Here is a 13487-nt window from a genome sequence, read left to right as displayed (position 1 = left end):
TAATTTCTTTCTTCGTGCCTGCACTAATTAATTGAATAAATACTAATTGACTTCATTAAAATAGCTATTAAAAAACAAGGTTATTTACCAAAACAATAGCCACAAAAAATAAAAGCTGGGTTTTCACTTAACTCTTCTAAATACCACAAAAGAGCTGGGTTTTCATCTCCAGCAGTGGGGAGGTCAGAGCAGCTGAACAAGAATGTCTGGGAATACTAAATCATATTGCTCTGATGGATCTTGGTCTCCTCAACTGCAGGATTGTAGTGGCAGTGCTGTGCCTGTCTGTTCATCTGCTTGGTAAGGCTGAACTGTTGGAAAGACAAAAACTATTGGAAAGGCTCACTGCAGGTTGAGGAGCTACTTTATTTTGTCTGTTGATTGAGTACTTGCACCTTAAGTCTAAATGCTCCTCTGAAGATTTAACATTTAACGCTGGTGTGTGATGATTTTTCCAGTTTGTTTGCATAGCCCAGCAAGATTATTGCCGCATCCTCAATCAAGTGGAAAAGAACATGCAGAAGGTGGAGGAGGAAGGGGAGATTGTAATGGTGAAGGAGCACAGGGAGCTGGACCGCACTGGAACGAGGAAAGGCCACATTGTCATCAAGGTAAAACAAAAAGAGAGTGTCTCTTGAAAAAGTCTGTGTTCTGCAAACCTCATAACTTGGCAAGTTAGGGCCAGGATCAGTTGAGATGTATATTGTACAAGTAAATATTTGAAAATGGACTGTTAATATTTCTTGATTTTTTAAAATAATTATGCATGTTGACAACTAAGTGATTTCTATAGAGCTTAATTACATAAATTTTTTCGCATTTCTTAACACAGTGGTCAAGCTGTTATGTTTGCTTAGCACATCAGTTAATGGATGGCAGTATTTCTAGTGTGATGAATCTTCAGTCTGTTACAAGAAAAGAAATTTGCATGTGTTGAAAATGTGTTAATAAGTATGATTTTTCAATTTTTTGCTATCAATAGGGAACAGCTGAAAGGTTAACAATGCATTTGGTGGAAGAGCACTCTGTGGTAGACCCAACATTTATAGAAGACTTCCTGTTGACGTATAGGACCTTTCTTTCCAGCCCAATGGAAGTGGGCAAGAAGTTGTTGGAGTGGTTCAATGACCCCAGCCTCAGGGATAAGGTAAAAATCTCCTGAATCATGTATTGCTACCATTCACATTGAAATACAAGAAATAAGAATAAAATATGCTTTAGAGAGAATGACTAAATTGAATGAGATACAAATAGCTGGTGACATATTTTAATGGCAGAATATATGGATAAAACTAAGAACATTTTTTTTTTCTTATTGTATTTAAATATTACAGTGTTCATGCAAGGTAAATTGCCCATGCTTTACCTTGCTGTGTTTTTACAACTTAATTGTTTACAGGTATACAGCAATCTTTTTTTCCAATTGTATTTTTGTTTAATGTAATTCAGTAGAATTCTATTGTGTCTCCAAGTTTGAGCATATGAGAAGTTTTGTGTTTTCTGTACATATTGCTAGTTAATTCAATGTGGCAAACATGATTTTTTTTAAAAGGAGAATAGAACATTCATGCATTGTTAAGAATCTGTTGTGCTTTATGTAGCATTAAAAAAAAGCCACCAAGCGCAACCCAAACACAAGAAAGCAATCAGATATCTTCTTCCCTAAACAAAATTTCCATGATGGAAGAATAAGGCACATCCAGTTTTGGCACACTGGCCATTGAGGCTTTATCATCCTTCAAAATCTATTGCTTTATTTTCTCTTGTATGCAACTTTTTCCTATGCTAAAAAAATTCTAAAAATTTCCAGATGCCCTTTTTTTTTTTATAAATTTGAAACCATGGGAATGATATTAGTACAATGAAAGAGACATTTGGTTTTCAGCTTTTATTTAAATCTGTGTATTTCTTCCAGAAATGTTAGTATAGCTGTGCCTTGAAGGAAGGATCTTATATATGACAGAGGGTAGGCTTTGCAGGTGATACTGCTCAGAGTTATGGTATTGGAGCTCATCTTTAAAGTTATGTTGCTTGTTCTCCAATGGACAATCCCCTCAACCTCTAAAAGCATGAGCCAGCATGATACAAGCCTCAGCTGCTTGTATCAGTCTGAACGCAGGACAGCTCTTTGTTCTGCTGCCTCAATAACCAACCTTTTCTGACCTCCAGCAGCACAGAAAGGCAGGAGGCAGAGAAGAGCTTGGGACAAGTGGAGATAAGCAAGTAGGGAATGAGGAATCTGGAAGATTTTGGCTGTTTTGTACTGGGTGCTGATGGGCAGTAAGGGGAGTGAAAGGGGTGAGTAAACCTTCCTGGGGATGATGAGTAGTCAGGAGCATTCAGAGTGGGACACTGGACATCCAGCCTTAGCAATGATTTTGCCCTGCAGCAAGTTATTTGATTTTACAGCTTTAATCCTCTTCTAATGCTGTTCCTGATTTGTGACACAAGTAATGGCATTCCTCTGGAAGTCAGAATTCAACTCCTCCCAGCTCAGTGTCCTCTGGGTGTAGATGAGTAAGTCCCAACTCCAAAAGCAGCATTGACAGTGAAGCTGTCGCTGCAGTAGTTTAAAATACATTGCGTGGTACAGCTTGCAACTTCCCAGACAATTTGAATAATCTGCAATTACCCTAAATTTAACCAGACATTGTCTGGATCTTCCAGTGTCATCCACAGTAATGAAAAATATCAAAACTGTTTAACAGGAATGAAGTTCATCTTCAATTTCAAAGGTGCAGAAATCTCAAGTATTTTCCTGTGGCTGGGAGCTGCACATGTAGAGCTGGCTAGTTGCCTTCAGTTGAAATCTGAACTTGAGGAGTTCTGAAGTACTTGGTTAGTTTGGTCATTAATTTCAGCACTTCTGAATTAATTTCCTTTCTGGGGTAAAAGGAAAACTACTTAGAAACTTTGAGGGTGGCAAGGATTGGTTTTGCATGCCTGGTGTCAGACCTGTGGCACATGGGGCTGCAGAGGTTTGGATTTTGTGCAGACATGAAGAATGGACGGGGGTTAGCACTAATTAAAATTAGTATGAGACTTTTAAATTGTGTGAGGCTTTGTTCTTAAGCGTTAGGTTTTGAAATGTTTAGAGATTTATCCCTACTGATTTACTTTCCCAGCATAAAAGAAGAAATGCAGCTGTATTTTTAGAGGTAGCATTGAGTGGCACAACTGCTTTGGATTCAGCAACTTTTTAAAAATAGCATGAATCAATATTAATTCAAGACACCAAAACACTTTTGTTTTGTCAGGACAACTGCTGCTGATATTCCAGGTCAAATCACATACTAAAAGAAGAATATTAGGGTAAAAGCATATAGTTTTAAAAAATGCCGCTCTTATTTTGTGGCTTTGCCTTCATTACTATTAATTAATAGTATTTCTTCAGATTTTTTCCTAAGAAATTGTAAAATACCAGTTAAGATTCTTCTCAACTCTATCATCATTATTGCTTGGGGGAGTAGCTGGTGGAGGGAAAAAAGGAGGAGTAAATGGAAAGATTGGCTCTAAGGAAAGGAATTGCTGTTTTTGCTGTTAAAACATCTTTCCTGCTTCTTGCAATATCTTGTTTTCCCTGCCTCTCTAAACATAGAGGAGCTCTTTTACAGAGCTAAATGCCAAATGAAGTTAATGGTGGCACATCTAAAGATTTAGGAGATTCAAGGGCCAATATTAGGCTGTATTGTAAGCTTTGTGATCCTGTGCTTGGAGAACTAAGCAGATTTGGAAATGTACATGAACAGGAAATTGTTGTAAGTCAGAAATGGATCTACCTTGTTGCCTTCTACCTGTGTGCACTATTCCTTACTTAATAAAATTCGATACAGCCAGTGTTTTCTGACTTGCAGCATTCATTACAAAATATAGCATACAATTGCTTATACGAGTGAAAGCAATTATGATACTTAATTTTTTCTTTTCTCCTGATACATAATTGCATATTAGTGAAGTTTGATTTGGATGTGTATATATATATATATATGTATTATTTAAGATTTCAGTGAAAATTTACAGGGCCCTTAATGACCAGTATTTTTAAAGGACTTGGCAGTAGTGTTGTTCTGAGTATTCCAGCAGAATTTATAACTTGTAATATTGATGAATTTTCAGGTTACACGGGTAGTATTGTTGTGGGTGAACAATCACTTCAATGATTTTGAAGGAGATCCTGCTATGACTCGATTTCTGGAAGAATTTGAGAACAATTTGGAGAGGGAGGTAAGAGTGAGGGGTTTTTTTCTGACAACGTGGGATAACAGGGAATAGCCAGGCTGTTGTTATATGTAACTTACTGTGCTTTTCTCTTATAGAAAATGGGTGGACATTTGAGGCTGTTAAATATTGCTTGTGCTGCTAAAGCTAAACGAAGATTGATAACATTAACAAAGCCATCTCGAGAAGCCCCTTTGCCTTTTATCTTGCTGGGAGGGTCAGAAAAGGGATTTGGAATCTTTGTTGACAGTGTAGATTTTGGTAGCAAAGCTACAGAAGCAGGCTTGAAACGTGGAGACCAGGTATGTAATTTTAAAATGTGTTCCTCCATTGCCTCTCCCCTGTTTTTTTTTTTTTTTGCTTCCTTTCTTTTCACTACATGAAAATTTTTCAAATTTGTTTGAATTTTAGATATTGGAAGTGAATGGTCAAAACTTTGAAAACATTCAGTTGACAAAAGCCATGGAGATCCTTAGAAATAACACTCATCTGTCTATCACTGTGAAAACCAATTTATTTGGTAAGTTTGTCTGCATTGTTCATTCTAGTTTTGATAGAGATCTAAATTTTTTGTAATAGTTTAAAATAGTTTTGTTTGAAACTCTTTTGTACTGGAGAGAATAGAAAAAGCAAACATGAAGGTCCTAGAATATCTTTGTTCATAATGGCAAAGAAAAATTTATGAGTAGAGATTTACATGAAGGCACTTCCCTCTCACAAGTGTATGTCTCTGGATTAAGAGGAACTATTGTGACCATGTAGCTCGAACTTTAAAAACTTGCTTGTATAGAAAATGTTTAGTTTTCTCTCAAGAAAGAAGCCTCTTCAGGCATTCCAGCTGAACAGTGGCCTTATTCTGTCTGCTGAATTTAATTGTAGTTTTTCAGCCCACTCTAAGTGTAACAAGCTCAAGACTATTACAGCCTTTCCTGCCAGCTAGGTGAAAAGATTCTTGCTGTATTTGTTCTCTACATATTTCCCTCCAACAAGTACTAAAGTACACATGAAAGAGTTTTCGAGCAGCTTCAGGAGCTCAATTAGCATCACAAGTAATGAATATATTGGGGATTTGGTTTGATTTTTTTACCACTGGGTACTTGGATTACATACACAATTTAGTGATGTGTTCCTTGAGTATCTCTTTCAGGATCAGGTTCTTCATCACAAGTAAGTAGGGCAGAATATCACCACAGCACATCACTGCACTATTGAAGATTTAAGTTTGCCTAGGTTATCTCCAGAAGTCATTGGTCAAAAAGTCTTAAAAGTCATTGGTCAAATCTGTTTCCTTTTTTTGGTTTTTTTTTTTTTTTTTGCTTTGCAGTAAAGATTCTAATATTTCAGTTGTTTCTAATAATTAGAGACATTTCTTAATGTATCTGGATATGCTTTTTTAGCTGGATGTTCTTGTTTCTCTATGTGTAAGTTCTGTAATTGTCCTCCTCACACTGGGTTTTGAATCTCATGTGTTGCTTTGCTCTGTTAAAGATTGAACTTGATTTCTTCCTTTCTTCAGAAGTGTTTTTCTAATTTTTTTCTATCTTGTGGCTCCAGTGCAAATACTAAAATCAATTACAGTACAGTCCCAGAGCAGTTACTTTCTGTATATTGCATGCAGAATTTCTTCTCCAAAAATCCCAAAAGGAGTTTCCTTTTTTCAACAGCATCTTCTTGTCTTTACCTAATTTCTGTCTCCAGCATCTAAGTCCTATTCATTAGTACAGTTATTGGCTGGGTTTACTCTCCTCCACTTTAGTGTCTTATTTGAAGCTTTTGAAGTCTCTTGGTAATTTGTTGTACCTCTAGATATTAGAGAATATTAAGGACAAAATTAATGAATAACAGTAATACATAGCCCCCTAATACTCATCCTTAGTTAGTTGCCGTTGTTCGTATGTTTTTCTACAATTCCTTAGTTTTAATTATCACTTTTTATTTATTATTACAAATCAAGTCATCAGAGGATTTTTCCATTTTTGTATGGAGAGTTCCTCTTTAACACTCAGAATACATGACTTGCTCTCCAGTTCAGTTTTGTATGATTTATTTAAATGTGTCGGGGGTTTTTTGAGGCTCAAAGTTGCAGTAGAAGAACTAATTTACAAATTTATCAGATATTTCTGCCTCAGAGATGACTCTTTGCTAGGGAGCTGAGGGAGAATGAGAGGTTTTTTGGTATTTCTGGCAGATGGATACAACAGCCCTGTCAAACATCCAAGGTGTCTCAGTAGTCTCCTGCTTTATTTTCCTTATGGCTTTGTTGCTGTTTTCCTTTTTTTGATGCTGTTGCTAATAATTTCTTGTCCATCTGAAAGCTTGTGTTGCTGCCTCTCTGTTTAAAACTTCCTTCTCATTTTTATTTTTCTATCTCACTTTTGTCTAATGTGCTCTTTTTAAACATGCTGCTATTCTTCAGAAGCCTTTGTCCTTAGACTAAGAAGTCAAATTCCTTCTGTTGATACCATCCGTGTAACCATGTGGGCACCTGTGTATTTCTCTTCTAGCCTGGGCCAATTAACTGTTTTTCTGATTGATACTACAGAAAATGAATGTTATTTTTAAAAGCAAAAATGTTTTTGAAGTCTTATACCTAAATTAATTTAATGCTGAAATGGACAGAATAGCCTAATCTTTTTTTTTAATGATTAATGTTGAACTGGTCTGGTGCACAGAGCTTTCTTTTACATTTTTGTCCTTTTTCTTACCTCTCTTTTTCTGTCTTGTGCAGTTTTTAAAGAACTCTTAACAAGGTTGTCAGAGGAAAAAAGAAATGGTGCTCCCCACCTGCCTAAAATCGGTGATATTAAAAAGGCGAGTCGTTACTCCATCCCTGACCTTGCTGTTGATGTGGAGCAGGTAATAGGATTAGAAAAAGTAAATAAGAAGAGTAAAGCCAACACAGTTGGGGGAAGAAATAAGTTAAAGAAGATACTTGACAAGACTCGAATCAGCATTCTGCCTCAGAAACCATACAAGTGAGTTTATTTCCTCCTAAATATTTCCTTTGCATTAAATTATAAGAATTCCTAATGAACTTATAATTTGTGATTAAACTTTTTTATTTATTAATACAAATCATATTTATGTCTGAAAAAAATACCAGAAAAAACCATTCTGAATATTTGAACAAGCATAGGCTGCTAACAGTGCATCCTCTGACATCAATTTGGATGTATTTTGTTTCTTATAGATCAAGTAATGGCCAAATACTTCTTTATGTCATTTTCCTTTTTCTTTTAAGATTAAGAAATTATTTCAGAATAATTCTGCAAGCAGGTTACTTGCTAAGGGTTGATATGAGCTAAGATTTCAGTGTGTCCACATTCCAGTGGTGTATAAGAATTTTTATGTACTGCTGTAAGGAGTGTGAGGTTAAAATTTTAACTTGGGTTCTTTGATAGAATTGTGTGTGGTTTTTTATTTTATTTTTTTTAATGAAAGCAAAATATGCTGATAGCTTTTATTCTATGAACACATTTTAGAAATAGAGTTCTGAAAATTGCTGGCAACAATAGAAAGAGTGAATTTTATATGATATTATGGGAACTTGGTTCTTGGCCAAGGCAAATGGTAGTGATGGGGGGAAAACAAATGGTAGAGGGTAGCTGTGTGATCAGTTTTCTCTTGCATTTTTCTTTCCTGTGTCCCACTAGGGAATAAACTATTCCATGTAAATTAAAAAAAAGACACTTGTGCTGAAAATTCAGGGCTTTTTTCCCTGCCATTACTTAAAAAGTTTGCTTAACTGATGTTAGATATTGCCTACTAAATGAAAACTGTTCTGAAAATTATATATAGAATTTTAGTAATAGATTTATTAAATTAATATAGACTATTATACACAAATAATGGCTGTTTCTTGAATTGATGGCAGTACCTTTCCAATAGAGGAGAATCTGTAAATCCTCTGTTTGTGTTGTTTGTCTTTAGCATGTTTTCCTTTATTGAACTGGTCTTGCATATTTGTTTCTCTGATGAGCTGTGCATACTTAGGTCTTTCTGCATTGGTCACTATGGTTCATACCATTTGCATAAAATTTTCATGTTGATTTTTTTTTTTTTCTTTATGTTCTTTCATTTTTATACTTTTTCTGTGCAGGGACCTCTTTGGGTAAGATTCAGAAAAACTCGACCCATTTTATTTTCTTCTGCTAGCGCTGCTTTATGTGTTATATATAGCAGTTTGTCTGCAAAGCCTGTTGACATTCAGTTGTTTTTGTCTGCACAGTTTCTGCATAGAGATCTGTAGCTATAGACTTTAGTGTTTGTGCTTTTCTTTCCCCTATTGTGTAAAAGCATCCATCTCATTCTTCCTTTTAATTACTGACGTTGAATATATTAAGGGACTTTACCTAGTTTCACGATTTTGCATGTAAGAAAATCAAGAGGGGTGGAAAAGCTGATTTACTCTTTAGTTAAAGTAGGCATTTTAAGACTTCATGACTCAGCTGGCTTAGGAGGTGAAACTGTTCACTGTTTTTTGAGTTTGAAGATTGCAGAAGGCTCCAGTGCCTTGAGGATGTACCCAGACAAACCCAATCTTTAAACCAGAATGAGGTTGCTCTTTCTTTAAACCAGAATGAGGTTGCTCTTAGAGGAGGCTTGTCTGCTTCGTGAGACATTAAATCAGTACCAAAGATGAATCAGTTTGAGCAGGAGATAATGCCTTCCTTCAGTCCTGCTGTTTAGTTCAATAAGGTTAAATAACTTCCCAAACTGAGCAAACAGCACCATTTCCTCTGCACCTACAGGGAACTCTTCTCTTCAGTGTCTGTGAGACATCTCTTGGGTTCCAGGTACAATCTGCACTGGAGCGCTTTGTTTACTTTTCTGACACAGAGTGATTTTGTGGTCTGTAGGGTCAATTGGTCCAAAAAAGGAATAAACACAATTCCCACCTCCCTGTCTGGTAAAGTTCTGCCTGGTCCATAGAGCAGCATCCCAGACAAAGCAGCAGCCCCTGTCTCTCTCCTCTCTGCAGCCCTGCAGTGGGGTGCACAGGATTTTGTGTTCTGAGGGAAGCAGCATTCAGATAGTTCTGTCATTTCATTATCCCTTCTACCCTGTTTGTCATTCAATAGGAAAGTTATTTCTTAGTTAATGTTAGTGTATCCCTGCATGGCAGATGCCTACAGAAAGCAATATAAATGCTGCTTCCTTAAAACCACAGTTTTCTTTCATTGGCATAATAAAAATATTTTACCTAACAGTAGATCTTCATGGGACCTGGATTTTTTAGTGTTGCTCTTTTTATCTGATATTTCTAGATTTCATTACTTGTTTGCATAGGTTAGAACTCAGATTCTAATTTAAGTTTTAAAAATAGAGTACACTGAGTGTAAAGTAAATGATTTCCAATTTCTTATATGAAGACTTAAACTCAAGCACAATTTTAAACACTTTTTTTGCTTTTAAACCTAACATTTTCAGAGTTAATCCACTTTACTGAAGCTGCCTCAGTCATAACATACAGGATAGGTATAAGATTATATAAACTGGCAAACTGCAAAAGGAATGCATAATGCAAGTGAAACTACTAATATAAGATTCACACTGTCTTAATTTGATTTGAATTTAGAGAAAATACTGTTGTTTGCAGTATTTATGAAATCTGGTATATAGTAGTTTAGAACCACCAGAAAACATTTTGAGGTACTAGGGCTGCAGGGTTTTTTGTTTACTTTCTTTTTTTTAAATGGGGAGTGGTTCCTGCTTGAAGGACCTGATATTGATCGCTGGCAACTCTTTTGTGGTGAAAGATTTATTTGCTTTTGGTTTAGCAGGAAGGTGCTGTGTACTGACTAGGTAAACAGTGTTGTACCTACCTCATCACTGCTTATCACGGTATTTTGTGCCTGATGTGGAAGTAGGAAAATACAAATGTTCAGATTCACATTAACTTCTGATTAAGAGAGAATCCTATATCTGTTTCCAGTGGACTTGAGTGTTTCTGTCACTCTCATGGCTTGAGGTTACAATTCATAAAAGTGTTCTGGTAATACAGAGTTATCTGTTTTTTAGAAGCAAAACAGTGAGAAAACCCAAACACAGCGCGGAGACATACCATGCATTGCCTTCTCAAAAGCAGTTGTGTCCTTGTCATTAAATATGTGTCTTTAGTGCTCAGACACTGTTCTAGCTTTCCAGACTACTGTTCAATTCATAGCACTTAAAGAAGTGGTACAAGAGTGCACAGTGTAGAGTTATTCATCAGGAAGCACAATGGGATATTGCTGCTGTAACAGCTATCAGGGTAATTATCTGGCTTTTATTACTTCTGTTTAGGTTTTCCAAGAGTGGATAGAGACAAAGGCTTAAGTGCCCAACATTAGGGTACAAGTGGTCATTTGTGTTGCATCATTTAATTTACTAGACTGGCTTAGTTGTAATGTAGTTGTAATGTTTGCAATGAAGTCTGAATTCTGGTTTATGCTTTATTTAAATGTGTAGATACAGATTTAGATGTGCTTGGCTTTTAGAGAGGCCTTGCCTATACTTGCTACATTTTTAATGCTTTTCACTTTCTATAATGACTGCTATTCAACATTTTACACCCTCTGAGTATTTTATTAAGGGTTTTGATCTGTATATTTAGAGAAAAGTTCAATGGCTGTCTCCAGCTCTATGTCTTGTGGCTGGTGTTCTGCTTCACTTTATTATGAACTCAAAAGCAATAAGCAAATTAGTGCCTACTATAACATGATGATAGCTCTGAGATCCATCTAGCACTGTTGATCTCCTGTGGGACTCTGTACACAATTTAATGGATAAAACATTTCACCTTTATCAGAGAATACTTTATTTACAGCTGCCAGGTACTTTGCAGTGGATACTTCTAGCACCCAAGTGTGGATGTTTAGCTTAGCCTTACCTGGTGTCATTTCAGTCACACAGAGTGAAGAGAAACTCAGAGAAGCGATACAGGGTGGCAAAAACAAATTATCTCAGATTTTCCTCTCTCATCCGTCTGTTGTAAGATCTTATATAGCATGGCCACAATATATCACAAATATAGTTGCAAATCCTGTCTCTGATGGAGTAAAAAAATCTATGAAGTCTGGGCTTGAAAACAGCCCCGAGGGGACAGCTGTATTAGTCAAAGTTTGGGTGATAGGATGGTGAGGTGTATACCACCTTTTGAGTGAACATATTGGCCAAAATAATTTAAAAAATGAGCCTAGCAACTCCTCAGTGCTTAGTGGTGAGCATTTTCTGGCAGTATGAGCAGGCAAATCAAGTCACTCTGAGTGGACTGTTCACAAAGCAAGTCCCGTTTTCTGGATAAGTTTGACTTCTAAATAGCAATTTCTGTATAAACAATTGAAAGTATAAAAATGCAGCAGTAGAGACATCACTGCCATCCCTCTAGTATAGCCAGTCTCTGAATGTCTGTAAGTCCTGGTTTTATTTCTTTCTGGATGCAGTGACATTGGAATTGGCCAGTCTCAGGATGACAGCATTGTGGGACTGAGGCAGTCAAAGCACATTCCTCCTGCTTTACCTGTCAGTGGAACCCTGTCATCCAGTAATCCTGACCTGCTGCAGTCTCATCACCGCATCTTAGACTTTAACACTACTCCAGGTAAGGATCCTTTTCTTATTGTAGTTCCTAACCTTTCAGTTTCCTCTCATAGTTCAGTTTTTTGGGGTTTTTTTTTTGTTGTTTGTGGATTTGTAGAGTCTGAAGAAGCATGTGAGTTTTTATTAATTGTTTGCTGTCATACACAAATTAGCCACGTATTCATGCATGAGGATTTATTCCATCTGCTACAATATACTTTACCCACATATAATAGATGTCTGTTTTTCATGCATGCTGTATACAGAGTGCTTCTTACTGACTGAATATTCCTGGTCAGTAAAAACCTGTTTTGCTTGGTATTTTATAATTTGCCTTGGTGGATCATTGTTTTCAAGACTGCAATATTTCCAAATGGCATAGCAGATCATTAGCTCATAGTAAAGGGAAAGGATATTGGGCTGGGACACAAAATTTGTATTTCAGTCTTTTTCTGAACAGACTTATATAATTTGTACTACATTTGTAAGGGACAGTTTTAAAGTTTCTTGTTAGTCACCCTGCCCTACAGCTGTATGCCAAATTCTTTGAATATAAAATCCCTTTCTGAAATAGATAAAAACTGAACACATTTCGAGAGGATCAAAGCACAGGAGTGAATGAGGGAGAAATAGGGGGAGACTATGAGATACTTGAGAGCCTTATCTTATAAAAATGGTTTAGCTGGTGCTCCTGGCAGGGTTGGGATTTGGGCTCTTATCTGGCTGCAGGAAGGTTCTTAGTGGGAAACCTTTCCTGAGTTAAGTATCCAAGTCTTTGGTATTAAAATATAGCTTCTGGAGCAGGATATAGTGATGGTAGCTCAGCAGACACTTGGTTATTTTGGCCTGATCTTTAGAGAATTACTCAAAAGTAGAAAATTCAGTGCCCTCCTAAGACTGAGGTGTTTCAAAAATTACCTAAAGGATTAGCTAAAGGAATGCTGCTGAAATATCAGCCTACACACTGACTAAGTTGATGCAACCATAGTGCTTGAAACTGTGATATTGAACATTACTTCATGTCAGGTGATTTAGGGCTAGAGGAGATTGCAAGGAGGTGGTTTGTGCTTTTTCCCCCAATGCCTAAGATTGATCCTGAGAGACTTGGAAGGTGGATAGTTTTTTTGTATTTTCTCCAGTGACTAGTGTCCAACACCTTGAAGCTATTCTTTATCAGTAAGAGCGTGGTTTTTCATCAGGACCTTTACTGTAAATGGGAAATGGATGAAAATTCCTTTCTCTAGCTTGCCACTTACCTAGACCAGACAGTTCTAGGTAATTAAAGTGCTCATGCTAACTGCAGCAAGTGGCCAAATTCCAGAGCTATGGGCATTGCTGACTCAAGCAGCTCAAACAAATTTCCATGAGAAGGAAAGCCATTGCAGGCCTAAAGACCTTTCATTTACAGATGGAGTTCAGAGAAGCTTAATAAATGAATAAGGTTAAACTGTTTGCATTTTGTGTCGAGGGAAGGAGCTCAGTATGATGTAATGCCATCACTCCAATGCTTTAACAATTTTTCTGTATCTATGTAGAAAATGTATTTCTTCCTCATTAAAAAAAATTGTTGTTTTTGTTTGGGTCGGTTTTGTTTGGGTTTTTTTTTTTTTTGGTTAAAATTTACCTGAATGTCCACACGCTGAATATTTTGACAGTAATTCTGAGGCAATTTTTATTTTCCTGAGTGGAAAGGAAGGAAAAGGGGGCTT

The 13487-nt window shown here is 36.6% G+C and overlaps 1 protein-coding gene across 8 annotated transcripts in view; it reads left to right on the top strand.

Annotated features, from left to right (window-relative positions):
- Positions 1 to 13487, top strand: part of RAPGEF2 (Rap guanine nucleotide exchange factor 2) — a 185085-nt gene that overhangs the window by 151162 nt on the left and 20436 nt on the right. For all 8 annotated transcript variants that reach the window (XM_054296002.1, XM_054295998.1, XM_054296001.1 and 5 more), the window contains 7 exons: positions 459 to 611; positions 983 to 1147; positions 4117 to 4224; positions 4317 to 4520; positions 4630 to 4738; positions 6947 to 7193; positions 11643 to 11800. In XM_054296002.1, the coding sequence (XP_054151977.1) occupies positions 459 to 611; positions 983 to 1147; positions 4117 to 4224; positions 4317 to 4520; positions 4630 to 4738; positions 6947 to 7193; positions 11643 to 11800 (1144 nt within the window). The remainder of the gene's footprint in view (positions 1 to 458; positions 612 to 982; positions 1148 to 4116; positions 4225 to 4316; positions 4521 to 4629; positions 4739 to 6946; positions 7194 to 11642; positions 11801 to 13487) is intronic.

The sequence above is a fragment of the Melozone crissalis genome, unplaced genomic scaffold (genome assembly GCF_028551555.1).
Source record: "Melozone crissalis strain CALT ecotype California unplaced genomic scaffold, PUWL_Pcris_2 ptg000006l_1, whole genome shotgun sequence".
Taxonomy (NCBI): Eukaryota; Metazoa; Chordata; class Aves; order Passeriformes; family Passerellidae; genus Melozone; species Melozone crissalis.
The sequence above is the reverse complement of the archived record's forward strand: the minus strand, read 5'-3'. Positions and strand labels throughout refer to the sequence as shown.